This window comes from Geosmithia morbida, assembly GCF_012550715.1.
Source record: "Geosmithia morbida isolate 1262 chromosome Unknown scaffold_21, whole genome shotgun sequence".
NCBI classification, from domain to species: Eukaryota; Fungi; Ascomycota; class Sordariomycetes; order Hypocreales; family Bionectriaceae; genus Geosmithia; species Geosmithia morbida.
In genome coordinates, this window is record NW_023336208.1 from 264511 (window position 1) to 292441 (window position 27931).

The 27931-nt window shown below is 53.1% G+C and overlaps 9 protein-coding genes across 9 annotated transcripts; 5 read left to right on the top strand and 4 right to left on the bottom strand.

The window, feature by feature from the left end:
- Window positions 1–709: 709 nt before the first annotated feature.
- Window positions 710–1969, top strand: GMORB2_4562 (uncharacterized protein; the record flags this gene model as incomplete). Its single annotated transcript, XM_035466536.1, has 3 exons — window positions 710–765; window positions 835–1111; window positions 1496–1969. 3 exons carry the CDS (start codon window positions 710–712, stop codon window positions 1967–1969), a joined length of 807 nt encoding a protein of 268 aa, XP_035318305.1.
- A 265-nt stretch (window positions 1970–2234) lies between these two features.
- On the bottom strand, window positions 2235–3857 carry GMORB2_4563 (uncharacterized protein; the record flags this gene model as incomplete). The annotated part of the gene is made up of 3 exons (XM_035466537.1): window positions 2235–3202; window positions 3280–3534; window positions 3602–3857. 3 exons carry the CDS (start codon window positions 3855–3857, stop codon window positions 2235–2237), a joined length of 1479 nt encoding a protein of 492 aa, XP_035318306.1.
- Window positions 3858–5691: 1834 nt separating this feature from the next.
- On the top strand, window positions 5692–6951 carry GMORB2_4564 (protein N-terminal amidase; the record flags this gene model as incomplete). Its single annotated transcript, XM_035466538.1, has 4 exons — window positions 5692–5827; window positions 5999–6325; window positions 6397–6409; window positions 6480–6951. 4 exons carry the CDS (start codon window positions 5692–5694, stop codon window positions 6949–6951), a joined length of 948 nt encoding a protein of 315 aa, XP_035318307.1.
- A 2166-nt stretch (window positions 6952–9117) lies between these two features.
- On the top strand, window positions 9118–10766 carry GMORB2_4565 (uncharacterized protein; the record flags this gene model as incomplete). Its single annotated transcript, XM_035466539.1, has 4 exons — window positions 9118–9400; window positions 9526–9607; window positions 9677–9837; window positions 9934–10766. 4 exons carry the CDS (start codon window positions 9118–9120, stop codon window positions 10764–10766), a joined length of 1359 nt encoding a protein of 452 aa, XP_035318308.1.
- A 295-nt stretch (window positions 10767–11061) lies between these two features.
- Window positions 11062–12651, bottom strand: GMORB2_4566 (uncharacterized protein; the record flags this gene model as incomplete). Its single annotated transcript, XM_035466540.1, has 2 exons — window positions 11062–12371; window positions 12468–12651. 2 exons carry the CDS (start codon window positions 12649–12651, stop codon window positions 11062–11064), a joined length of 1494 nt encoding a protein of 497 aa, XP_035318309.1.
- A 771-nt stretch (window positions 12652–13422) lies between these two features.
- On the bottom strand, window positions 13423–14690 carry GMORB2_4567 (putative protein YbjT; the record flags this gene model as incomplete). The annotated part of the gene is made up of 4 exons (XM_035466541.1): window positions 13423–13827; window positions 13894–14072; window positions 14194–14530; window positions 14649–14690. The coding sequence occupies 4 exons, from the start codon at window positions 14688–14690 to the stop codon at window positions 13423–13425; spliced, it is 963 nt and encodes a 320-aa protein (XP_035318310.1).
- A 3813-nt stretch (window positions 14691–18503) lies between these two features.
- GMORB2_4568 (Acyl-CoA dehydrogenase related to the alkylation response protein AidB) lies at window positions 18504–19829 on the top strand (the record flags this gene model as incomplete). Its single annotated transcript, XM_035466542.1, has 1 exon — window positions 18504–19829. One exon carries the CDS (start codon window positions 18504–18506, stop codon window positions 19827–19829), a length of 1326 nt encoding a protein of 441 aa, XP_035318311.1.
- A 669-nt stretch (window positions 19830–20498) lies between these two features.
- GMORB2_4569 (succinate---hydroxymethylglutarate CoA-transferase) lies at window positions 20499–22135 on the top strand (the record flags this gene model as incomplete). Its single annotated transcript, XM_035466543.1, has 5 exons — window positions 20499–20693; window positions 20753–20836; window positions 20908–21083; window positions 21156–21253; window positions 21315–22135. 5 exons carry the CDS (start codon window positions 20499–20501, stop codon window positions 22133–22135), a joined length of 1374 nt encoding a protein of 457 aa, XP_035318312.1.
- Window positions 22136–25671: 3536 nt separating this feature from the next.
- GMORB2_4570 (uncharacterized protein) lies at window positions 25672–27103 on the bottom strand (the record flags this gene model as incomplete). The annotated part of the gene is made up of 4 exons (XM_035466544.1): window positions 25672–25914; window positions 25972–26412; window positions 26619–26969; window positions 27092–27103. The coding sequence occupies 4 exons, from the start codon at window positions 27101–27103 to the stop codon at window positions 25672–25674; spliced, it is 1047 nt and encodes a 348-aa protein (XP_035318313.1).
- Between the last annotated feature and the right edge of the window lie 828 nt (window positions 27104–27931).

Genomic DNA, 27931 nt, shown 5'->3' on the forward strand with positions numbered 1-27931 from the left:
GGCGTGTCGCGTGAGGATATGCGAGATGAGCAGACGGGTACATGAAGAGGGGGGGGATGAGTCGTGTAGAAATAGTGTAGTAGTATCATATTACTCATCAGTATAAACTTACCGGTTCTTCAGGGGATTATGATTCTATCTCACACCCAATATCCGCCATGAAAAAGAAGGCCTCGGGGGAAGGAAGAAGAGACAAGCCAAGGTCCAAGGCTGATGATGATGTAACGGACCCCCATAGATTGGAGCTTCGGCGACCGTCTGCCCAGCCCGGATCAAAAGGATCCGTCCCGCCTGATGAGATGAGAGGCGAGCAACGGGCAGTGGGGCACCGTAACGGATTCCCCCTTTGTCCAATCACAGGTGACCTCCTTACATGCATATCCTCTCCACCTTATGCTCCTCGATAATTACATAATCCTGCTGGGACCTTCAAAAATCTTGTGGAAACTGCTCGAACAATTTCTTTTCGTTCCTTGCAGAAAAAGAAAAAGCCACAAGATGACACGACACCAGCACCGGCAATGAACACACCCACGCTGCCGCTTGCTGCTGGTGCCTCCACATCTTAAAAACACTGCAACTGCACAGCCATCTCCGTTGGCATTGACTCTCTGCTTTTTCAATTTCAAGCCTTTTTTTTTCCTCGACAAGCGTCGTTGCAGCATTTCTCTCTTTTTCCTGTTCTTCTTCGTAGGAAAGGCCAGCAGCCATGTCTGCTGAAGGAAGCATCATGGATGCCTACTTTCGGGCGCCTCCCATCTCAAGGTGTGTTGCTTCTCTCCTCCCTCTGATTGAAAAAAAAACGTGAGTTTGCTAACTCTCGATGTCCATTAGGTCCCTGGCTACTGCTGCTTTTACCCTCTCCATCGCTATCTACATGGGCGTCGTCTCGGGTGGTCCGTTCATCTTCGCGCCGTACTATATATTCAAATTTCCACCGGAGATATGGCGCTTCGTGACGGCCTTTCTCATCACTGGTCCTAATATGGGCCTGCTGTTTGACTCATACTTTCTCTACCAGTATCTCAGCCAGCTCGAGGTTGGAAACCCAAGGTTTCCCCGCAAGGAGGACTTTGTCTGGTACCTCATGTTTGTCAGCGGCGTCATCGTGGTAAGTTACCCACAAGGCTGTCGTGCTCCTTCTCTGCTCCTTTCCTTCCTTTGCTATATCTGCTTTTTCGTGTTGTCTGCCCCCCTCCCAAACCCCTCTTATATCTGCCCGGATAGTGCTCGTGCCTCTACTGCTATCACGGTTCCTGAAAATGAGGAAGATCACCCCTGCATGCCAGGCCGCCCATCATTCGCAATCCAGGGTTGGACTGGTGTGTAGGCATGGTGGGAGAAGTATATGTCCCGTGCGATAGTCGATGCCGTACTGGTCTCAAAGCTTCTCCCTACATTCTAACACATATTCTTTCCTCTCTTTACATTTGCTCTTGTTCTTTTTGTATCCCACCTTTACGTGAGGTCTGACGAGAGACTAACTGGAGAATAGACAATCAACTACATATTTAGTCTCCCGTTTGTAATGTTTCTGCCCGCCCTCGTCGTGGCCTTGTGCTACACTGCCACTCAGGACCAAAGGGGCATGAAGACCAACTTCTACTTTATCTCCATCCCTGCGCAGTTGACGCCCTACTGCATGATCCTCATCAATCTCGTCTTCCCCGGCGCTGCTATGACCATGCTTCTCCAGGTACAGGGTCTCCTGGCCGCCCACCTATTCAATTTCCTCACCAATATATGGCCCCAGTTCGGCGGCACAGGGAAGAGCCTCCTCCCCACCCCTCCCTTCCTCACCAAGGTGGTCGATAGCGTTCGTGGAGCTAGCGAGACTATCGGAGGCGTAGCGTCGAGAGCTGTCTCTGGCGAGTCAGCAGCCCGGTCGACTGGGCAGGCCACTGGGGCTTTTTCAGGGCCGCTGCCCGCTTCGTGGCGCTCAAGAGGGCCTGGCCGTCGCCTGGGCTGATGAATACGAGTAGATGGTTGCTGTGTACGATTATATATCAATGAAAATGATAATTTTTGCTACTACTAAGCACTCTCCAAAATGCATTAATACCTCGTGTTTAGAAACCAAGGACGGAATCAAGGTCGAAGTCCCTCCCCCATCGGGGAAGAGACGAAGATATATTATATATATACACAAAAGTGGCCTATGAACGCCAAGCCCAAACCATGCACACATTATAAAACAAAAGAATCATTACCAACCGCAAGCCAGCCATACCGCACTATGACCGCGAGCCCCGCAGGTCCATGTGCGGCACCGAGATATCAGCATCTGGCTCGCGCGGCATATTTGGCATGGTCGCCGTGCCTCTAGTAGGTGGCGTGTACGTTTTAGGGCCCTTTGCCCTAGAAAGTGAGGGCATGATGAGAGCGGGTATCCTGGACTTGGATTTTGGCGGCGGTGGAGGCGGCGGTATCGGGAGGGTAGCAGCTGTGATTACGATGGCGGGCGGAGCGGGCTGGCTGAAGGAGCGGGCATGATGAGTCACCAGCGGCCTCGTGTCGTCGGACAAGGCTAGTCTATGCGACGAGTCCAGGGAATTATTGGAGGAGGAGGAAGGATCATATGCGCGGAGAGGGTAGGATATGCTTCCAGACGGCATCGGGGGCTGCTGCTGTTGCTGATCCCTGGCGCGAGGTGCGTAGGCCAGGAGGGCTTGATGCCGTTGCAGGCCTCTGGGTTTCCTGGAATCCTGCTGGTAGCCCAGGCCGAGGCCGCCGTCATCGTCGCGCCGGTAGAATGGGCTGTCTGTCGTGTGGGCTCTCTTGTGTCCCATCTGCTGACGAGTCCGGTAGGAGGACATTGACTCGGACATTTTGACACTGCTGTTGCGGCCGCCGCCAGCACCAGCACCAGCGCCAGCATTACGAGAGTTGGTGATATAGCCCGGACCGCCCGGGGTCAGGGGCGACGGCGTCTCAATCTTCTCACGGTTGGCGTTGCGGCGGCGACGACACCGCATGAAAACGACGGTACCCACGCCGATGATGGCAAGCACGATGCCGGCAACGATGCCGACTATAGCGCCGGTGGTCAGGGTGCTCGAGCCGGCGCCCTTGGGCTTGTTGCGCACGTCATCTGCTGGGTCAAGGATTGTATTCCACTCCGTCGAGAAGAGGTCGCCACTTGTGCTGGTTAGATTTCCGGCTATGGGCTTCTGCTCGCATCCCGCCTTGAGGGCGACGAGGACTGCGCCACGGAGGTTCAATGTTAGTTTCGTGCTACCATGCTCCCGACGAGACAGGAAACGGCGAGATGAGGCTCACAGTTTGAAAAGTACTGCTGGTTGGGTGTGGCTCTGAGGCACTGCAGGCAGTTGGTATATGAGCCATTGTTTGCCAGGCCGCCGTCTTCCTCACAGTAGTCGTATTGATTCTCGGTCTGTGGGTCCAGGGACGTCCTGAGACCCTTCTCCAGGTCGCCGCACGTGCTGTCAATGTTGCACGGCGTGTTGAGGAAGCCCCCCGGTGAAATGGCTGGGTAGGAGTACAGGCAGACATCGAAGGCGTATCGTAGGTTGTCTATACCAGCATTGGGTGTTAGGTGTTGTCAGGCTCGGGTGGATAAATTGGCAGCATCCCCACTTACACAGATAGGCGTAGACGTCGGCGTAGGAACCGGACGATTCCTTGCTGTCTTGGAGGCAGCTGATACAGTTCTTAAACTTTAAGCCTTGCTCCGTGTTCGAGAACTTCTTGTCCTCGCAGACAATCTCCGAGGTATTAGTGGTGGATGCGCTGGCCCCGTCTCGGCACAGAGCCTCGCAACTGGAGCCGGATGTCGCCAGGAGTCCATGGGCAGTAGACAGTAGGGCTGCTGCCAGGAGAAATATAGGTTCCTTCATCTTATGTCTTGAATCTTGCGGTGGAGATGTACCAGGTCGTGTCCAAGGATCAAAGACTTCTCTTCGAAAGTAAAAAGAGGAGGGGAGCGGGTGTGCTATAATTCCCCACAGACTCGTTCATAGCAGGCCAGTCTGTCGCTCTGAGTGGCTGTCTGAGGATCGATGGCGACGGACAAAGAAGGGTCTGGAAGAGACCTTTGAATTCATGCAATGCCAGGCAGTGGACAGGAAGAAAAACAAGAAGGACAAAGGGAAGAGCTCCGAAAATGACATGGCGGGGAAGGATGATATAGTACACCGGTGTAGTGGGTAAGTAATAGGCTCAACTACCGCGAGTGTACGTCTATAATCGGCACCATCCGCAGGATATGGGGAGGCGCCAACCATGATGGATCACCGGCGACGTAAAACAACATCATGAAGGATCATTTCTCAGCCGTTCCGGGTGCTCATAGGGCAAGATAAGACATTAGGAAAGGCGGCGGCCGCATACCGGCCTTGGGCGGGTAAATGTGTATCAGATGTTTCATGATCCTAAAATAGCACCAGCAATGATGACCTTGGAGGGCTAGGCAGAGCGTCAGCTACCCAATCAACATGGAAAACGGCACATGCATCTGGGGGGTAATTCACGGAGTACCTGTCGAGGCAGGATCTTTGCTAGCACCATGGCAGTTGCAAGCGCGTATTATTACTCCGCGGATAGTCTACTTGTATGGCATTATGCTCGTACTGGAGTGACGATACCCGTATATCATAAATAAGCAGCTCTCCCCTCCCCACAAAACGTCGAGGGTTCCCTGAATCCTGTCTGTCCTCTGGCGGGGCCACGACATCGCGCGGCGCTTAGACGCTGTATGCAGTAATACGTCAGTTTGGCCAGTCAGCCTGCTCCAAACCTTCTGCAAAGATCGATGACTAGAGTCTAGGATAGTTCCCGTTCCTGTCTGTCTTTCTTTCGTCATAGTCATCTAAAAATGGTTGGTGCTGCATTAGGCTGTCCTTTTGGGAGTTTCACTCCCATGAAGGCAACTCCTCTTTGTCTTCGTCACCCTTTCGTTTCCGGGTTGGAAGAAGAGCGCTGGCAAGTCCATCATGTCTTTTTCCATGTTGGCGACGCTAATTCTCATCTCCAATCTGGGATGAAGAATGCCTTTGTCTTTCGATGGCGTGTAAATTGCACGAAATGAGTCGGTCCAAGTCGGGCGCTTTATTACGTTCATGTTTCATGCTGTAATATGTAATATCGTCGGTGCGTACAAATCAAATACCCTGTGACCCATCCTGGATACATCATGTGTGTTTCTAGGCCTGTTACCATTTAAGAAAAGTTCAGCTGTTCTTTTTTCCTTTCTTATCAAGTTGTTCTTATTATAGAAATCAACCTTTTATATTCCCCCCTCCACGGCCTAAAGCTACCGATGACTGCTTTAGTGATGTGCTAGCCTTTAATATACGTAATACTACCCTTTAAAGGTCCTTTGCCCCTGTGGCTCTCGACAGACACTGAACAGCCGTTTTTTGCATATACCGAGTATTTATTATGTATGTACATACATGTAGTATGCGGGGTCTTCAGCCTCCTCCACCTACCAGCTTTCAATCTTTCCACCTCGTAACATCTACGCGTTGACAGAATCTCACTTTGCTTAGGCTGCGTTTGTTGGGCAGGAAGAAGGCATTTCTCCCCTCCCCCCGAAGAACTTCACCCTTCCAAAAAGCTCCTTTCCCTGTCTAGGAGGTAACCGAGAAAATCTGGCTTCCGTTGCCTCCCTCGAGCAGCATCCAGCACTAGATCGAGAGTCGAGCACTTCAAGTTCCCGGGCCGACAACGATGCGGATTGGATGTCTGCAGTTCGCTCCCCACGTGGGAGACATAGAAGGTAACCTGAATCTCGCCGACACCATCCTGTTACGCGAGAACCCAGGCGATCTAGACCTCCTCGTACTACCAGAGTTGGCTTTCTCAGGTATGTCCTGCGCTACTGCGCGGTCTCTTTTTCTCTTCTTTTTTCTTTTTTTCTTTTTTTTCTTCTTTCGATTTTGACCATATCCGGCCATCCTCCCGAGACACGATACCGATAGCAAAGATATTGATTGGACACATGTACTAAACGCTGCATACCGTCATTCTCGCTCAGGCTACAACTTCAAGTCGTTAAAGGATATCATGCCGTTTCTCGAATTCTCCGAAACCGGCATTTCGTCAGCATGGGCTCGCAACATGGCCCTCAAGTACGACTGCATCGTCGCTGTTGGATATCCCGAGAAGGTTGACGTGTCGTACAAATGGCCCGCCGACCCGGAGTATTACAACTCGGCCATTGTGGCCGACCGGGATGGCGAATTCATTGTCAACTATCGCAAGTCGTTTCTCTACTACACGGACGAGTCGTGGGCTCTCGAGGGCAACCAGGGTTTCTTCGAGGGATTCATCCCTGGATTGGGAAACACTTCAATGGGGATATGTGGGTGAAGACCCCGTCTACCGTCCTCACAAACTGGTATTACCAACTGACCCGACATCCCTTTCCAATAGGCATGGACCTCAAGTATGTTTCCACTGCCAGAGACTTTCCCACCTAAGCCATTGATATCGCTGCTAATACGATTATTGTCCAGCCCTTACAAATTCGAAGCTCCCTGGAACGCATTCGAATTCGGCTTCCACATCCTCGAGGCGCGCTCGAACCTCGTCATCCTCACCATGGCCTGGATGACGAGAGAGAGCCAGGAGAGCTTTACCACCGCCTCCGACGAGCCGGACATGGCAACATTCACGTACTGGATCACGCGCCTCGAGCCTCTGCTGCGCTCCAACAACCACGACGAGATCATCGTCGTCTTCTGCAACAGGGCCGGAACCGAGGGCGCGGCCACGTATGCGGGGACGAGTGCTGTCATCGGCATCCTTGACGGCCAGGTCAAGGTGTATGGGCTCCTAGGGCGCGGTGACCAGGAACTCCTTGTCGCCGATACCGATCAGCCCCCGCACGCTAAGTTTGTCTACCGTGACACGGGTGGCACGGGGAGAAAGGAGGGCAATAAAGGGGAGGATGATACTCCAAAGGACGCCGTTTCAGTTGGGCCTTGATCTGGACGCCGAGGCGTTCTGTGGTGAGTGAGGTAGACAGCCATTTGGTCGTGATGATAATGTTTTCGAAATGGGAGCTGTCATCGACTCCGACGATTTCTCCAGAGCAAGGTGAACTCTGGAAAGAGAATTGACGGTGGGGATATGAAAAACGCGATCAGCTGTTCTCTTGATTCTGGTTCACAGCTCTCAGGCGGAGACAAACGCGGAAGTTCCATGCTCACTGCTGAGCATGCTTGTGATGATTATATATGTGTGTTTACCGCTGCCATTATTTCTTTTCATTCTTTGTTTTCATATATTCATCTCTTCCTCCCTTCTTTCCTCTGTTGTTGTTGTTGTTGTTGTTGTTGTGTGCGCAGGAAGTAATTAACTGCGGGAACATGGGTAGACATTAGAGCCATATAATAGACCACGTATCTTCTTTGATTCTTTCCTTGGCACGTTGACTGGATTGTATTCGAAAATAAGGTGATGGTTGGGATGGACGGAACTTGTTAGACTGGCCATGAACTGAGCGAGGCCATCATGAACTGAACGAATTGAAGGATATGGCTGAAATGAAACTGACATATTCTGTCTGGGGTTTAATCCCCCGTAATAACTCTTTCGAAAAACGAAAAGATAATCACAGCGCGAGACAGAATCGCTGTCTTCCCCCCCCTTATCTTTACGAGTATTTACTTCCTCGTCCTCGGTTTTTTCTTTCATGTCTCGGTCGCACTCCAACTTGACTCTGATCACAATGAGAAGGGGCCGATACAACATCATTGGAGCCTTTGACGGCGTAGCATAGACATCAAATGTATCACCTACCCACGCGGAACACACTCATTTGCCATGTCCAGCCCTCTCTACGAGTACGCCGTCCCCCCTGTATCCGCTCATCCCCAACCCCCTATCCAATATCACACATCGGACACTGCATTGACTGGCTATGGACTCTCTCTCGTACGAGCGTTAGGCCGGGGAAAGCTAAGGTTTATGGGTGATGGGGCCGCCGATTGGACGTGACGGGGACAAAATCATGTCACGCAGTTGGTTAGGAATCGGGGAGGGGGGCCCGGCGCGGGAGGGAAGAGAGGTGCGGGTCGTTGACAGGGGTGTTGATGACCCTTGTCATGAGCGCTGGACAGGAAAGGAACTCTTGCGTTTTCTGTGATGGCAACCTGTGCTTCTCCTACTGATAAACTCTTACGGTTCCTTTAATTATTCCCCTTCTACTTGTCAGGATGTTCCTCTTCTTCTTCCACAATTACGCTCATCCTCTCCATGTCAAATCTCTACCATGGATTCTATTCTTGATGGGAGGGTGAAATCGAGAGCTCGGACTCAGCCAAAGTATGGGCTTCCCGATGGAGGGGGGATCTCTGTAGATAATCAGGGTGGAGAACCCGTAGTCACCACAAAACCCGTCGACAAGATGTGAATGGCTGGCCTCGCAAGACGTTGGGTGGTTGCGACCCTGTGGCGGGCCCCTCCACGGCGGCAGCAGGCCGCTTCCAAGAGGCCTATTGATGACAGGGGTCGAGGGAACACGTCCGAACATCCAATAGATGGACATGACGGGCTTAGGTCCCTTCTTGAGCTTGTGTGCGCGTGTTACGATGTGTGTGCGTGTGCGTGTGTGTGTAGTAATAAGGCAAGCTCCGGTGAGGGGGGGGGGGGGAAGGCCTCTCTCAGCATCGTCGTCACCTTCTCTCAGCACCCCCCGCCCCCTTCTTCCCTCCTTACCGTGCACACAGATACCCAGACATATTTTTCCCGACCGCACAAGTCTGTTGGTCGTACGTTGTATTCTACCTGCATATCGCCATTCTGTCACACGGCATCCTTTTTGTCTCCTTTCTCATCACGTCGCTTCTGGCGCCAAAACGGCGACAAAACATCACCACATGCATCTTTCAGATATCCGCGTACATATTATTCACCTTGGCTGCCCTCGACTGTCGCGTGCATCCGATCCTGCCTGTTATTTCTGCTCCCCATCAAGACATGAAGCGCAGCTGTGCAACTCTCTTTCTCTCTCGTTGAAAACCAGACCTCTACAACGACATTGATATTCTATATATTACAGAAAACACAGCACACATACACACACACACACCACACACACACACCACACACACACACACACACACATATATATATATATATATATAAACTATGCGATCATTGAGCCTCGTCGCCGGCCTGACGCTGGTCTGCACCGGCCCCGTCGCCGCCATCGTCGTGGCAGACGGATCGCCATGCTCGAACTCGTGCGGAAACGTCCTGGACGCCACCACCACGTCCGACATCGTCTGCTCGGACGGGGACTACGCGACCAACACGACCGGACAGCTGTTCAAGCAGTGCGCCGATTGCGAGATGACGAGCAACTATTACCGGAACGAAAATGACACCGACATGGGAGCTGCTCTGTGTATGCTCTTCTTCTTCTTCACTTGTCTTCATTTTTCTCTGATTCTCTTTTTATTATTTGATTTTTATTATTATGAATTCCTTCTTTCTTTTCTTTCCCTCTCCGCCTGATATATTGGACTTTTTGTTTGCTGACATCCAGATCTGCAGATAACCTCCGCTACACCTTGTCGCACTGCTTCTTCGGCATCTCCTCTGACGATGTACTTCAGGACAATCCCTGTCTGACCAGGTAAGAGGACGAGAGCGAGCATGATTTCACAGAAGCAAGGTGCTGGCCGCTAACACCGTACACGCGCAGGACGTCATGCGGCGACTTCCGCCCCGGAACCGTCTACAAGAACCTCTCCACCGACGTCGGACCGTACGAGTACTGCGACGTGTGGCCCGCGGACGAATTCGACAACTTCAACCAGTGCAAGGCCTGTCTGGACACGTACGAGAAGCCCTTCCTGTCAAACTGTCAGTCCGCATCCCCCCCCCCCCCCCCCCCCTCCTCCTCTTCTTCTCTCCTCTCCCCTCTCCACCCACCCTCGTCCCGCTGACGGCGGAGAGCAGTCATCACCGCCCTGCAGGCAGGATGCGAGCAGAAGCCCGTCCCCGGCGTCTCCGTCGCCCTGCACGGCAACATCTTCTCCGACACCAACGTGACCGTCGCCTCTCCCACGCCCCAGGTCAGCGTCGACCCGTCCTGGTTCGACCAGGGGCCCATAACGTCGGGCGCCATCGCCGGCATCGTGGCCGCCGGCATCGTCGTCAGCCTCGTGCTGGCCGGCTGCTTCATCGTGTGGCGCGGCAAGCGTCGCCGCCGCACCTTCCTAGAGAACTACAACAAGTCGCTGTCCACCTCGGCCGTCTCCAAGAACCCGCGCGGCAAGGGCTGGCCCTCGCCCCTCCAGATCCAGGGCATGAAGGACATGAGCTCCGACACCCCGCTCAGCCAGAGGCCCCTGCGCACCTGGGACGACTCGCCCCAGAGCGCCTTCTCCGATCAGCAGTTCCCGCGCTACTTCTCCCCTTACTCGTCCCAGTACACCAGCCCCGTCAGCGCCTCCGACCAGCAGCAGCACCACCCCATGCACAGCTGGCCCGTCCTCGGCGGCTACCGCGACAGCCCGCCCGTGCCGCAGCCTGCGCCCACCACGAGCCACCAGGACCCGCCCGCGTCGCCCCGTCGGAGCATCGGGCTCGCCATCGGGGCTGCGTCGCCCGTCGACACCGGAGCGCGGAGCACCGAGACCGAGGCCGTGACGGAGTCGTATGAGCTGCAGCCCGTCGACGGTGGTGCTGCTGACACGCCCCCATCTCAGCGCGGTCGTCTGCATTCGCCCACACACAGTGCCGGCTCGTTCCGCAACTTTTCGGCCAGGTTGAGCGGTGATGCTGCGTAGCCTTTGAGTGATGCCGGACTGTGCGGACCGACCTGATGGGCTCTGCATCTTTTCTCTGTCCTCTTCTCTGTACTTTACTTTTTTTTCCCTCTCCTTTGTCTTTCTGAGTTTACTTTCTGTATTTCACCTGCAGCGGGAGTACGGAGTTAGTTGGAAAGCCCTTGTTTCCTTGGGCAGTGAGTATATATACCCTTTACAATTGAGAGACCATAGTTCATCTTTTTATTCTGTCTTATTTCTCATCATCTCTCAGACCACATCTGGCATTCGACCCCTACAGACAGACAGTTCGTATTCACTCGACGTCTCCCCAATGAAAGCTGAGCTCGATGCAGGTACCCGGTCCTCGCCGGATATAGAATGTCGCCGTCTTGGTCTCTGAGTCTGCAGCGACCTTGACCTCCTCGTCCGATGGAATGGAAGAGGCTTCGAAAGAGAGAGGCAGACCATCGCCCGTCAGCAGGGCAGACGACGCCTCTGCTCGACGTATAGCCAGCGACCCTGTAGATGCCGGCTCAAACTCGAACAGGAGGCGTAGCCGATCTATCTCGAGGTGGATGGGAGCCTTTCCGATGCTGACCTCCGTCGCAAAGGGAAGATCGGCGCTGGATACGACGATGGGAAGCGCCGCGACCTGACGACGGTCCGCTCTAGCCTGAGGCGACGGCCCGGTAATCGTTGCCTCACTCGCCGTCGTTGATGATGCCGTTGACGCTTTCGTCGTCGCCGTCGTTATCGGGGATGCTGTCGATGAACGCACTCCGGCTACACTCTCACATGGGTAAATCCGCGGAGGCCCCCTCGAGGAAAGCTGCGCCCTCAAGTGCAACGTCATCTTGCGAATGATGAGTTGAAAGTCGGTCGCCTGAGCCGGAGTCATCCAGTCGACGTCGGGGAGTGTCCACTTTTCATATATGCGACCGTGGGCACCAGCTATGCGATACCTGCCATGTTCGTGAATGACCAAGTCACAGAGATAGCAGGCCAGCTTGCAGCACCCGATCGCCCGCACGGATGGGACGGGTGGGTTCTTCTCATAGTAGAGAAGCTGCTGCATCTCGGCGTGGACGGCACATTGGGTGTGAGGTCGCCGGACGCGCTCGTAGGCCTCCAGCGGCACGACATCGATGCTGCGTAGCAGGAGACGGTAGGCCTTGTTCCGGGAAAGCCTCACAAAGTCCCTGCACATGTAGCGGTACCGCGCCAGCTTGTCCACTTGGCGGACCTCCCCGGACTGGCAGACCTCCGGCGGAAGCCCAAGATGCTGCAGATTGACTTCCAAGGAACGTCTGCCCCCAATCTCTGCAAGGCCGGCGCACCGGGTGACGACATGCTCGAGAAACAGTTCCATACCCCCCATCCCGGGCTTTCTGTCCAGCGACCCCAAGACTTCGACCAGCTCTTGAAAGTGGGAACGGAACTCTTCGGGAACCGACATTGCTTGACACGAACGACCAAACCTCTTCACCAAACGATCTTTGAGGGATGGCTGAGCGTTCTTTCTCTGTCTTCTCCACGGCGGCTTGATACGGTCAAGAATACGTTCCTGGCCGAGCTGGAGGATTTTCGACGATAGGAGCAGACTGCTCTCGACGGGATGTTTTCCTGAATTACCCCATCAGTCCAAGATTCTTTTAGTTTTAGTTTTGATGTCAATTCTATTCTTGGATACGCTGTTTTTGAACAGTTGGGTTGACAGACTGTCGGCGGAGACCTTGGAGACGATGTCCATCAAGTCTTTGAGGCCAGTTAGGATAGTCTTCTTAGGCTCCGAGTTGCTCGAGACCCTGACGACTAGGTGGCCATCTTGTTCCTGTACGGTGACTGCTGATATGGTACCGTCGTAGTCGCTCCACCGAGCCAGGATGGCAAGGTTGTTGGCCATCCTGAATTCATCTTGGAATGATAGAGTATGACCGCTACTTGGGTCGTCACTGTGGCTGTATATCCTCGGATCAGATAGGATGCGATTGCGCTGAACAATACTGCCAATGGAGGTGTGGAAATCTCTCGTTGATTCCTCTGTCCAGAAATTCTGCCCTCGGGTCATCATGATGCTAACAGACTCGTCACGGGGCAGAACGAAGGTGAAGCCTACAGATTCGGCTACGGTGCTCTCTCGGCCCGACAAGCCGCAAGGCCTTGGAGAACCAGATGATCAGCTAGAAGGGAGTGCGAGTGCGGCCGTGCAGCCAACAAGGCGACCGTCAGCACGCGCCCAGTGAAGATGAAGTTTGCCGTCGCACAGCATATAGCGGGCGAAGACGGCAGACTTGTCACGCTGGCACCTCTGAACCGGATATAGATTCCGCCATCGAGACAAGGTGCCGACACCGTCACGTGCATTACCTATCTCTCTCCCTCCCTCTCCCTCTCTCTCCAATGTAGATCCGTTTCCGTTGATAAGCCAGCCGGCCTGCGGAGATCGTGCCATCCAGCTGCTGCTGGGATGGGACCTTGCCATCAAGATATCTACGCGCCTCCCTAGCGAGATTTAGGAGCGTGCATCACGGTATGTTGACCGCAGACCTGCCCCTGTCGAGGCCGAATGAAATCCTCAGCAGCGATGAGAATAATATCATGAGACGGACGCATTCTCAATTGCACATGTAGCGACATGTTTGCATCCAGGAAGGAGCTGACGACGGGATTTCGCTCAGACGGGAGGCGAGACCACAGGGCTGTCCAGCCTTTCCATCGCCCGTCTTGTCGCATCATCGACGTCCTCCGTTGGCAGACCAAGAAGACCGTTGATCGTCCCCTTGCTATTCTCAACATCTCCGGACCCGTCTGGATAGAAGACCCTGCTATACAGAAGCTTCACGACGCTGTCTGCCTTCAACCCTTCATCGTATCTGTCCTTTGAATGCTCGTGTTTCACGGTCCACTCCTTGGTGTCAGTGCCAGTCACACGGAGCACGGATTCGAACATGTCCTTTTGGCTGAGCGTGAAGGAGTTGACATGGACCACCTTGTTGCGGAACTTGCCCAAGGACACCTCTGAGCTGAACATTCCAGACTCGACAGGAAGGCTCAGGAGCGCAGCAACGGTGCGTCCAACCTGGACATGTGAGATTTCAAGTCGGTGAGGATCAGAGGCAGAGGTCTCAACGAGGGCGTGACGTACCTGCGGCCATGTCGAGGTGGAAATCCTGGTCTCGCCTCGGTCGAAGTAGGTAACAGATCGGTTTTTGATGTCGATGCCGAAAGCTTCGGGTATGGACAGACTCCACTCGTACCAGAAGCTGGTCGACACGGAGATGTACGAGCTCTTGCCGAGTCTCGATATCAATTTCCGTGCCTCCGCTGCACTTGTATCAGTATTCAAGGATATCTCTTCAGGAAAGTGAAGGGATCAAAAAGAAGAAGAAGAAGAAGAAGAAGAAGAAGAAGAAAAAGGGAGCGACGAGAAGAGAAGCTTGCCTACCTCGAGGCTGAAGGACGGAAATGTCCTTGACAAGTGCCTCGTCATCAGTATCAGGGGACCAGTCGTTGGGGAGCACCCAAGGCACGCCCGCATCGGCCGCCGCCCGGATGAGCTGCGCCTCCGTCTCCAGCGGCGAGGACAGACTGAGCGTCATGACCAAGGCGTCTTGGCCTTTCAGGGAAGCAGTGAGAGTGAGGGGATCGGCAAAGTCGACCTTTGTCACGGTGACGCCATCGGGGAATCCGCTCGTGCTGTCTGTTCGTGTGATGGCCGTGACGGTGTGCTTTCCGTTCTCGAGGAGAGCCTCAGTCACGTAGCGTCCACATCTACCGCCGGCCTGCACGTGTGTCAGTACATGAGTGGTGTTGAAAAAAGGGAATCGGGATCTGGGCCTCTTTCTGCGGATGCGTTCCTGAAGCTTTTTGGGGGGTCGAGTTTGTAAGAGTTCAACCTACACCTACAATGGCCACCTTGGTGATTCGGTTCTCGGCACCCATGATGTTTGAAGGAGCAGGAAAAAAAAGAGAGAAATATATGAGATTGGAGGATGGGTCTCTTTTTCCAGACACACAGTCTGTCTGGGTATGTATAACGTCTTGCAAAACTCAGCAACTAACCCTCATTACGACACCTATCTGTAAGGTCCGATCCTTTCGGGTCGGTCTTGAGAATCTCATACGTAACCGTCGGGCTCATCCATTCTCCCAATTAACAGGCAATGGGGTATTATGAGCCTAGCCGGGTTTAGAGTAGCGATCGAGCAAGATCGTTTGCATCACCATGACGGACTTGTGTAATATTTGCAGGAAATATGAGATTTTGCTTGAGTCTGATTACCACCTAAAAAGTAGAATTTTCTTTCACCTTGAAGAAACAAAGAAGCAGAAGAAGAGAAGAGGAAGAGAAGATCAATAGCAGGACGACATCTTCAAGAGAAGAAGGGCAAAAAAACGAGAGTCGCTTCTGAAGTGGAGCGACCGTGTTGAAATGCCACCACCAGGACTCGAACCTGGGACCTCATCATTACTAGTGATGCGCACTACCACTGTGCTATAGCGGCGACTTTCGAACGAAATCCGCGTCAACTGACGATGGTGTCCGAACCTTCACAATGGCTACATGTAGTTATCAATCGTGGGACTGGTGCAAAACATAGTAAGTCGCGGACAACTACAACTGATATTCTACAACTGATTGGCACCGGAAACCATCGCAGGCTCATGCACTTGCCATTGCTTGGTATGGAGGAGCGGAGGTGATTCGATCATGGCCCCCATAAAATAGTCTTGAAAAGATCACGGAAAAAAAGAGAGAAAAAAAAAAGAAGAGTCAATCGTGACAGGTAGCCAGCCCTCTCTGCATGGAGGCTACACGGATGGAGATGATGGTAGGGGCCGGTCCCCAAATCTCTCGAATAGCCAATTACTCGATAGTTTGCGACTAAGTACTATTTATTCACTCCTGCTGACCAGAAAAAAAAAGAAGAAAAGAACGAAGAGCACCATAAACACACAGTTGTTGCCTCCTATGGGCGACGCATAACCTGACAATCATTACATGTCTCTTTTTTTTTTCTTGTAGCACCCAAGATTGTATATGACTAAGCATAAGGGAAGCTGCTGCCACGCTCACACCTGTAGATCAACTCATAGAAAGATTTCCTTTCCTTTCAAGCAAGCATCAAGACATCCACGCATCGACCCATCATCCGCTTTGCGCGCAGTGGTCACCGGAACAGCGGTGGCTGCCTCCCCATTCTGGCTTGCTCACTGATGCTGGCTATTATCAAAGAACTTTCCGGCCCGGGGCTGGGGTGGCAGCTCTGTACCACCTGCGTGCGGTGGGGGAACTCCCGAGACAGGCGTGGCGGCAACGGCATTCGGAGAGGGAGATGTAGGGATCTGTCTACGGATTCCTGCTTGAGCGGTACCTTTACACGGTCTTCCTAGTGAATCTGGGCATGTGTGAGGACCAGTACGAGAGCGACACGGACCTGGATATGCACCGACATCCACCACCATGCGAGGCCGAGGGCGATCAGGGATGCACTCACGAAAGAGACGGCGAGGCCTGGACTATGGCGAGATGGGCCCACGGGACACACTGGACGGTTCAAGACGCAGCCTTTTCAAGGTTACCGGTTCCGATATCAGCGCCTCCGTCACCGTCGACTCATCGAGAGCTCGCCGCGTCTACTTCTCCGTGTTCCAGCACATGCTTCGGCTTATCCCCAAGGTATCAAGCTCCCGCCGGCGCCGTGCAAGTGCAAGAATCCAGGTGGCCCGGAAAAGGACGAGCATGTTGCAAGGGCGGATCTTCAAGAGGAACACGCACTCCTCAAGGGAAAAATCTTCTGCGGGCAGCCCAACCTGGCAGCCATTGTCGATGAATGTGTGGCTACGGATAGTGGTGTGGCGTTGGTGACGACAGCCTTTCTGCGTGCCTCTACCAGTCAGCACTGCTCCTGTGCCTAGAATCAACGGTACTCTCGGACCCTGGTGGACATGCAGATTCTACCGCCGACATGAGATCACCTTATCCACCTGCGCTCTCCTGCCTTCTTGACGCTTTTGTCTCGGTGCTGGCGCGCATCCCTGCCGATAGCAGCGTGTCTGCGACGACGTCTATGTGCTGCCCGCTCGTCCGTTTTGACTCGTGCGTGCAAAGCAAAGAAGCACCGGGACCTGATCGAGGGTCGCTTGGAGGATCTGGCACGCGACATTTCCGCTCAGAACGTCCGCGGTGCCAAAGTGCTCCTGTAGAGGTCGTGGCAGAACAGGAGGCCCACGACAAGTCGTCAGCCGCTGCTGGGATATCAGCCTTGGAGTTTGGCCACGCTGGTGCAACAGGAACGATATGCCCCTTCTATTCCTATGAGGGTCCCTTATGCTCACGCACCCGGAGTGCATATATATCATGGGTATCTTCGTTGTGTACAAAATGCTGCTGATGACTATATTCATTGCTGCCTTTTGTGGCGCTGCCACTGTTGTGTTGAACAGTCCACGGCTAGACAGACTGACTATAGCCGTATAACTAGCTAACTTGGGCGTCTGCGATATTCGGTTTTAAAGAAAGGGAATTTCCTGGGCAGCTCCCCATCTTCAGCTACACCTTGGGGTCACTTTCTCTTTATGCAGCACATCAAGGTACGGGAGCAACACATGCTCGTACAAGTGCCGCCCCTGGTGTCTACAAGAGACTCGTCAGCATGGATCGGGATATCCACTGGCCAGGATAACGCTTGATATGATTTTCGGGCTGGAAATCAGAGGATTGCCATCATGCAGGATGCAAGTCGCACACCAGCATGCTCAATACCTATCCCCATGCCTCTCAACATGCTGAAACGGATTCTCAGGATATTCACCGCGGCCGACTGTACGGCCATCTCGGGCCAGTGGGCCTACTGGTTCCCCGACGTCGTTGCTGGTGTGTGGGTGGCAGTTGTACGCCTCCATCCTCAAGATCTTCCTCATCCTCGGCTTCCTACGCTTCACCTTGATGGTCCCACCATGCGTAATGCTTTCCTCTTCACGCCCACCCCTCTTGTCACGACTGCAACTTTCGGGCCGTTCTTCTCCTTTTTTTTCTATTTTGCATCTGCATTGCGATGAGAAGCACGGATAAGAAGCAGACCATAGGCTATCGAGTGACTGCAGTTATCCCTATTTCGCCGTAATCTGAGGAAAAGTGCCATCTGATGATGAACAACCTCACGTTTGAAGACGGAGGGAGGGACCCTCGGTTAATAGGTGTACGCTACCTAGATAAACAGAAAGGAAGACAGGCCGAGGTTTCTACCGCCACATATTCCTAGCTCTTGCTCTTACTTTGTTAGTTTGGAATCTCAACGTCACCATATCGTCGGCTGATCTTAGATGGTTCATGGTCCCCTCGGTAAAGCTATCAGCACCTCGGCCCAACCACTCCAGCTGCTGGTACTGTCGATTCACTTTACAGTATCGTTTCATCTTGAGAAGATCGACGTTATTCCCCTTTTTTTTTCGCCTTCTTTTCCAGGGAAAAGGGAAAATGAGAAAATTCTCTCATACTGGCATACACCCAGGACAGGCATTACCTCCTCGACGCCCTCTGCGAGACCATTATATCCAAGATATTCATCGTCTGGCGACGAATATCCGCCTCCATAGACTATCCGCCACCATCTAAGCAATATATCGCGACCGTGTGCTTGGCCTCTTGCTTCGCCTAGAGACAGAGAAACAAGTCTCTGATTCAAAGCGGTTGAACAGACGGCCGAAATTGTCATCGAAAAATCAACCTGACGTTTGATTCCTTGAATAAAGATGCAGCGCCTCAGATCACGTCTCATCGCAAGCCCCATACGGGCATCGGCCTCGAAGCAGCATCCGTCGAGCCTCGCTCGTCCTCTGTGGCGGCCAAGGACCCCCCCTTACTATGGCCGGAAACTACACTCCCGTGCCACTGAGTACCTCCCGACCAATCTTCCAGGCTGGACTGAATCACAGCGTACGGTTCGCGAAGCCGTTGCCAAGATCTGCTCCAAATACCTGGACGAGTACTGGATGGAAAGGGACAACGCACACGAGTTCCCATGGGAGCTCTACCACGACATGGCAGACAACGGATGGCTTGGAATATGTCTCCCGTCCGAGTACGGCGGGTCAGAGCTAGGGATATCGGAGGCAGCTGTCATGCTGCAGACCATCTCAGAGTCGGGTGCCGGCATGAACGGAGCCTCGTCAGTCCATATGAACATCTTTGGCCTGGAGCCTGTGGCGAAATTCGGCACGGAAGAACAGAAGGCGAGGTTTCTGCCTCCTCTCATCAAGGGCGAGGAGAGGGCCTGCTTCGGTGTCACGGAGCCCAACACCGGACTGGACACACTGAAGCTGCAGTCTGTGGCGAAGCGGCACGGTGATTCCCACTACATCATCTCCGGTTCCAAGGTGTTCATCTCATCCGCGCAGGTGGCCGACAAAATCCTCCTCCTCTGCAGGACAACTCCCCTGGAAGAGTGCGAGAAGCCTACCCACGGACTCTCCCTCTTCTACACGGACCTGGACCGCGAGGCTGTCGACATGACCGAGATCCCCAAACTCGGGCGATCGGCAGTGGATACCAATGCCCTGTTCTTTGACGGGTGGGAGGTGCCCGCCGAAGACAGGATCGGAGCCGAAGGAGACGGCTTCAAGATTGTCATGCACGGCATGAACGCGGAGCGCATCCTTGTTGCGGCAGAAGCGCTAGGGATCGGCTTTGCAGCCTTGCGCCGGGCCTGCGTCTACGCCAACGAGAGGGTGGTGTTCGGTCGTCCCATCGGTGCCAACCAGGCCATACAGCACCCCTTGTCTGAAAGCTGGATGGCTCTTGAGAGCTCCCGGCTCATCATCTACCTCGCCGCCCGCATGTATGACGACGGGTACGATGATGGCGAGTACGCAAACGCTGCAAAGTTCCTGGCTGCCGACGCAGCTTTCAAGGCCTCCGAGAGGGCTGTCATGACACACGGGGGCATGGGGTATGCCAAGGAGTACCATGTCGAGAGATATCTCCGGGAGTCGGTGCTTACCAGGATTGCGCCCGTAAGCGCGGAGATGATTAAGAATTACATCGGACAGAGAGTTCTTACACTTCCCAAGAGTTATTGATAGGAAAAGGGTCATGCGAGATGACTTGCTGGACTGATCATATCCATCTGAACTGCTTACTGCATCCGTGCTCGCAACGTATTCCTCTCTATATCATCACGTCTAGTACCTTTCCCAAAATCTCAAGTCGCCTCTGCGCATATGCTATGCGCATGCAACGTCCAGTCAGTTGATGTTGCTCAGATGGGATATTGAGTCTCGCAGGTAAGCTCGTATTACACCGTGTTGACTTCTGCCCGGTAGGCTAATTTAAAGCCTTCTCCGCTATTTCAACCAAGGTTTCGCTTTATGCGTTAAGAAGTCTCCTCATACCCTGGTACGGATAGTTTAAGCTGAACCCTCCTCGGCATGGCCAGGGAGGCTCCTATCCTGTGCATTGACGTAGTATACTGATTTCCCCGAGGCGTTGTTGCCGAGGTGTCGGGTCCTGGAAGCTCCGACTACTCGGATACCCAGCACTCGGTATCAAGGGAGTTAGTTACCCGAGGTCACAATTAGCCACGGGTTATCGATGTTAGATCCTATGACCGCATGATGACCAGACCCAACTGATAGGCTGCCTTTGTTATAAAACTCTCATGATGCTTCAATGCATGTATATCCACCGGAGGATATTCTCTGAGCGACACTCCACCTCCACACTAGCATCAATCGGCTGACATCGTCGCAATGGGCCCTACAAGCCGTCTCGCCCGGGGACCTCTGAGGTCATCTGGCATATTTCCCAGCTACGGACTGAGATGCTCCAGGGTCAGCTCTGTATCGACAGTCCGATTTCAGTCGTCCGTTTCCAAGGAAAGCCCAAGTGAGAGTGGAGGCCCATTGAACGGTCTAAAGATCCTGGACCTGTCTCGTATCCTTGCGGTATTATGAGCTCGGCATCCCCCACGGCAGGTAGTTTCCAGAACATGCTGCTAATACAGTTCGCGGAAAAGGCGCCTTACTGTACACAGATCCTGGCTGATTACGGCGCCGACGTGATCAAGGTGGAGGCTGTGGGAAAGGGAGTACGGTGCCTATCTCTATACCACAACTTACCTCACCGAACGTCACCTCTATCCTAACATGATGAGAACAGGACGACACGAGGCACTGGAGGATGAAGGGAGAAGATGGCTCGTGGAAAAGTGACGTGGGCCCCATATCCAACTATTTTTCGGCGGTAAATCGCAACAAAAGGTCAATCACTCTAGACTTGAAGAGCTCCGAGGGGAGGGATATCTTTTTTGAACTAGCAAGAAGATGCGACGTCGTGTAAGCCGGAAAAAAAAGAGAGCACTCTCCATGACTTTTAGCAGGGTATTCATATTGCTGATTATCATACAGGGTAGAGAATTTCAAACCCGGAACCATGGAGCGCATTGGACTCGGGTATGAGAAGCTGAAAGAGATGAACAGTCAGCTCATATATGCCAGCCTCTCCGGTACGTTGCAACGGTATGGGGGTTTCCTCATCTGCATCTGACCACGTTAGATGTATTATAGGCTACGGAACCACGGGGCCATATGCTGCTCGTGGTGGATACGACGCAATTGCTGGAGCCGAGGCCGGACTTCTCCATGTAACCGGGCAGAGGGAAGGACCGCCGGTCAGGCCAGGTCTAGGTATCGTGGACATGGCTACGGGTCTGTACTTGCACGGCGCCATCTTATCGGCGCTCCATGCTCGTGATCACCTCGGGGAGGGCGGCCAGCGTGTGGATGCTTCGCTATTTGAGACGCAGATCAGCCTGCTCATCAACGTCGGCATGTCGTGGTTGAACATGGGAATAGAAGCCCAGCGTTGGGGTTGCGAGCACCCGAGCATTGTGCCGTACGACGCCTTCCAGACCAAAGACCTCTACATTGTCGGTGGTGCGGCCAACGATGCTCAGTTCATCAAGCTGAGCAAGGTGCTCGGCCTGGAAGAGTTAGCGGCCGACGAGAGGTTCTCAGACAACGCACGCCGCGTTTCCCACCGAGATGAACTGAGCGCGGTGATCAAGGAAGTGTTCAGGAACAAGACGACGGCGGAATGGATTGCCATCTTCGAGACCGAGGGGCTTCCCTTTGCGCCGATCAACAACATCGAGAAGGCCTTTCAGCACCCGCAGATCAGAGCAAGAGACATGCTTCGACAGGTCAGCCATACGGCGGCACAGAGCGGTCGCATCAACCTCATCGGACCCTCGGTCAAGTTCGGAACCACCAAAGCCTACATCAGACGCGAGCCGCCTCTCCTGGGTCAGCACACCGAGGAGATATTGGAGGCCATCGGGATTCCAAGGGCCGAGGCACAGCGCCTTCGGCAGCAAAACGTTGTCTGACCGCTCAGACGATACGACTTGACCTCAGCTATGCCACCGGCAGTGTTGAATTCACGTACGCCATATGGAACCTTGTTTTTTCTTCTTCTCATGTACGACGATTGCCGAGGGCCGAGGGAACTGTGGAATGGAGAGAATAACGGCTCGAATCTTATGCGACACCCCCCCTCCAATCGGTACCAGGGCGAATACATGAAGTCAAGCGGGGAAAATGAGCTCAGTTGAGGGGAAGATTAAGGGGGGGGGGGGGGGGGGGGGTATATCGCTAGGTAGCAAGTGCATGCATGTATAGTGAGAGAATGTTCATCGGGAGTGGTTCTCAACCGGCACCTCTAGTTGCTACCCATCTTCCCCTTTCGACATCTGAGTGTTCATGTCTCCTGTCATCTGTACGCGATCCCCGAGTGATACGTCTAGGAAGAGGGAAGTAGTAGCGGACGTATAGCCGGCCCGCGAATCAAGAAATATACGAAACACACAGAAGCCATTCAGATGGGTGATTGAATCGATTTGGTGGAACCTCGACATGATGATACTCCATCCACGCCATACTTCTTCCACAGTGTGCCGCGGACCCTCGCCATGACCGTGGCATCGCTCAGACGCCCAGCGGTAAACTATCTCAACCGCCCCGCTGAGCGTCGCTCATCGAGAGATTGATTACATGTCGTAATACAGAAACCGAAAGGTGCGCTGTGACGTTGAGCCGTGCGGAACTCCTCGCAACAGTTGCCGTCTAGACAGCCTTGTGTGCATCCTGGCCAGCTCGAATAGAGACCGAAGAGACAGGCCTTCTGGCAGCGCATCCCGAGATCGATCATCGGTATCCGGCACGGTTGAGAAGTCGAATCAGCTCCCCAAGGTCAGTCAAGACGATGTGCAGTCACCTTCAAGGCAAGGACGACAAACAGCGGAGGAACGAGTGCGCTGCGATTCCCTGGCCTAGACCCTGTCGAATTCAGGGACTGACCTTGACGGTGAGACGGCATCTTGGAATATGTCTACCGGATCCGTATTGATTCACAAGCAATACATTCGTATGAGACGTAGAAATGTCCCCAGACACTGTGCTGATTCACTTCTTTTTTTTTTCTGTCTAGGGTCAACTGTCTCCAATACACATCCACTCCATTATTACTTATCCTTCGTCTTGTGTAATACATCACAAAACTCATACGATTGTGTCATTCTATGGCATTGTGGTTCCCGTGACCTACGGGTCCGGTGGAACAACACGTCGGACGCGCACATTCTCATAGCTAGATCATCACAGGAAGCCTCATCTTCCTGTGACTACAGAATCCATAACCAAGGGAAGAAAACACATACAATTCCTCTCAGCCAACTCTCCTGTTGTTCGGGGGAACTTGTTGATAACGTCTACTGTGCGGATCTTGTATAGAGGTGTCTATTTGCTCTCCGGTCCCCGTCGTAGAGCTGACGCCTTCTCGTGTACCACCACTATGCTGACGTCACTGGATAGTGTCAATACTCTATCTCCTTTCCGATCATCTGTCATGCTGCTAACAAAGTGTTGTTCTGTTGAGACAGTCGATCAAAGCCAGCATGCATCTCCTCACGCATCTCTGCCAGCTCACGGCCAAAAGCCTCGACTTGATGTGTCAAGCGTTCCAACGCGTCCAACACACTTGCTTCTCCGTCTACTGCCGGCGAGTTTGCCGCCCTCGTCACATCTTCGGATATGATGTTGAGTGGCGACGCCACTGCGTCGAGATTAGGTGCGTTGCCGTCCATGTTTACCAGTCATATCACTGCCCACCATGTGTGATGAGTGATGATGTAGGATAGATGGATACTCTCCTTGATGTGTGTTTGTCAGACAACGAGTCTACTTGGGAGAGGAGAGTATCGAGGTAAGTGACGAGGTCTGCTAAGTGACAGCGTAGTCGTAGCGAAGCAGCGGTTATAAAGGCATGGTGTGAGATGATGATGTAGGAGGGAAGAAGAAGACGCGGTGCCCTCCAACGACGGTGAAACTTTATAAACAAAGAAACAGACATCGCGTCAAGTCAGCTGACCGTCGGGCCATCATGTTTGTTCGCTCTTTCCAATCTACCATTTTCCCGCTAGGAAAGAACGACTCCAGGTACGTGGATGCCAACCCCGGCTACAACAATCCTCCGCGTATAGAGAAAAGATACCCATCACTTTCGTTCACTCTTTCCGACCCACCAAATTTTCCTCTAGGAAAGAATGATTCTACGTACGTGATGGATGAATGAACTGTGCAAACAGAGACAGGAACCCATCTTCGTGTCCCTTCTGTCTTCTGGTTTACAAGTGTCCCACATTAGGTTGTTGTGGATGCATTGATATATGCATGTGAGTTCTTCTTGTGTGGGAGACATCGGTACCGATCGCGGGCTATCCTCAGCTTGTGTGCTTCTATCGTTCGACGCTTGCTCGAGCATGACCTATCAATACCGGTGTCGAGCATTATTGACGGGGAATAGACGTGAAGCGGTTTTCAAAATGGAGCACGCGCACTTACATGTTGATCGATGTGAGGAACCTGAGCACACAGAACCAGATATCAATATCCCCAGACCTTTAGTACCATGCACACTGCCGTATGTGCATACCATGCATGAACGTACGCAACTCACTTTCCACTCATCATGCTTCACCACGATACACCGTAAAGGGACAAAGAGGCGAATGAAAAAAAAAAAAGCAGCCCGAACAGAGCATATAAAAAAAACATACAACAGCGGGTATTCGCTGGTCGTCACCGACCCAACTACTAATCCGCCGCTCAGCGGCTTGACTCTGGGGGAGCGGACGGGACCCCGTATTCTCCACTGGCTATGGTCGTATGTGGGAGAGGATGGTGGTGATTCACCCTATATACTCAAGTTAAATCGTCTTCCCGTTGACTTGATGGCTGAGTGCGGTGTATGGTTGGGCTCACTTCCCGGCACCATCGTCCTCATCGCAAGAGCTGTCGTAGCTTCTGTTTGTCTTCACATGATTCACGTCGGCAATAAGCTACAACTCCAGCGGCAATGTGTACGTGTGTGTAAAGGTTGAGTATGTTTACGTCACGGTTTACCTAGATGGCTTGGCCACTGTCGTCCGGCCTGGAACTGAGTAGGTTGGCGAGGTCCCGTTTCCCATCTTGAAACTTCAAGACATACTGTCCGTTTTGCCTTTCCTCCATCAGCATGGGTAAGAGATATGCGGTGAGATATTTGATGACAGATGGGCTCAATCATATCGATACCTGCTCTATCAAATCGCTGATGACGAGACGAATCGTCGTAACCTCCTGTGTCTGCCCAAGCCTAATAGATCCTAGCAGGCACCTACTCTTCTACTGGCGGGTTCCACTGTGTCTCTAAAAGGTATTGTCACAGTATTGAGAGAAGGGAAAGTGGAGTGCACGTGAAGGTCGCATATCGGGTCGTAGCACTAGGAAAGGTCAGAAGAAGAAGGAGAAGAAGAGGAGAGCAGAAAACGAATATTCCTCAATTTCAACGAGCGAACAGGCGAGCCAGCCGATTCCATATGCGGTCCTACTTTCTGAACATGTCCTTCACCTTTCTCCTGAGCGTGCCCCCGCTCCCTCTTTGCTTTCCGGCTTTGGCTGAGGGGAGTTCACCCACAGCCCCAGCCTGGGTGGATGAGATGGCATAAACCCCCCTAGATTCTTGTTCAGATGGGCCTCTGCACCCTCCGACATGAAAGCTCTCTGCCAGAGTAGCGAGTCGTGGCAGGGCCACGAAGACAACTGCGCCCGCACGCTGGGTAGATCCCTTCTATGGATCACGTCAGGAAAGTCGGCAGTGTGCTGGAGGTGGGTGGATGTGCGAGACGGCTCTCCTCCAAAAATCGGGCTTTTGCCGCGGCCAGGTGCTGCAAAGTGTCCTCCAGCTCGACTCCTTCCCTTCGGGAATCGTGAAAGAGGTCAACCCTGGGGGTCTCGGCTGATTCGTATGGAATTGGAAGAGTAGGATACCGCGGAATGTTTCGCCCCGGAGCATGAAGTCATGCTCTAGCACCGAAGCGTAGGCCGCGGTTGGTATGTCCTGAGCAACTTCTCCTTGAAAAACCCCCCAAAGAAAGGCCCGCAGGGCGGAGAAGTCAGTGTATATGCCCCGATAGGGCCCGTTGGGGAAGAGCTGGCTCGCCCCAGCCTGACGGTTGAATCTGGCGGGTACTGAGCCGATCCCATTCTTGACGATTGCTGGCCCCTGATGATCGAGAGGGTACGAGATGCCCCTGAAGGCTGGGGCGCCACCAGTGGCGGACGGGGTCTATGAGCCTAGCCCCGGGGTCCTTTCAAATGCACAGAGGTTCTGGATGTCCTGGTTCCTCGCCCAGGCATCTTTCAGGGACGTGCCTTCAAGCCGAATTTGACGGATCAGAACGAGGGGTGTGGGAGCGGAGTCGGTGTTCAGGGTGTCCCCCAGGAGCGAAAACGCTTGGATGTCCCGTCGGTATCCGAAGAATTCCTGAGTACCAGGTCACGAAGCGATCTAAGGAGACCATCAAGGATACGACCGGCCCACTGCGCGATGGTGAACTCGCCGATGAAATGGTCAGCCAGTTTTTCGCCACAGAGGCGATCGAATCTTTCAAAGATGTTCCGATAATGGTCTCGGAGATTGCTGCTGAATAGACAGGCTATCGCCTCGAAAAAGTCGTCGACGTTTCGGGGAAAATCCTCAAGCCTGGACCTGTATCCAGCGCTGACAAAAGCGTTCCCCACAGCCGCATTCTGCTCCCCATCCAGACATGCGTTGAAGACGCCAGGGTATGCATCTTCATTGATGAAGATGCCGGCATATTTGAGGGCCTTGCGCTCCAAGTCCTATTTCAGATAATATTGGTCAGTCATGCATGGCTCATGAACGTGGACGGCCGGCTCTTGACAAAAGAAAAGAGACAAAGAACAGGGAACAATGGACATGTCGGCTGCCAAGAGAAGCGTACAGGGGGTCGCATGCCCGAAAAGGCTTAGTCTGACGGGAAGAGGGCTCCTATGGGTTGGGTGTGGGCCAACGAAGCCGGAAGAGGGAGTGATTTTCCCTAATGCAGGTTGTTTGAGATACAGCACGTACTAATACGAGCTGGCGGTTATTGAAACGTCCTACTCGGAAACTTGAAAAGGTGTGGAAACGAGGGCTCATTAGCCATGAGAAGAGCCGAGAAGATCCGTCAGATGGAGGTGAACTTGACATTCGAAGGCGGTGACAACAGAAATCTGGCAAACTATGATAGTTGTGCGTGGTGAGGTAGGGTTCTGGTTGATGTCAGATGTAGCAGCGGAATAATGTCGGTACAATGCTCGGCTAAAGTTCCGGATCGGCAAGAAATTCATCCGGATATTATATGTGGGAGGTGGTGATGATTCTGTTTCTATTGCATACGAACCAGCTGAATGGAAAGGCAAAGTTGTACATAGGAAAAAAAAAAAAAGACATACAACAGCGGGTATTCGCTGGTCGTCACCGACCCAACTACTAATCCNACATACAACAGCGGGTATTCGCTGGTCGTCACCGACCCAACTACTAATCCACCGCTCAGCGGCTTGACTCTGGGGGAGCGGACGGGACCCCGTATTCTCCACTGGCTGTGGTCGTATGTGAGAGCATTCACGAGATAGTCAGGTTATCAAGGAAGATACGGTTGAAAAATAGACCACGCTGAAGAAATACAGCTAAGCAGAGCTCGCGTCCAAGAGGGCCCTGATGGCGTCGGCGGCTTCCACGAGTGCTAATCCCACATCATGATTCACGACGCCCTTTTTCATCTCCAATCACTCGTAGT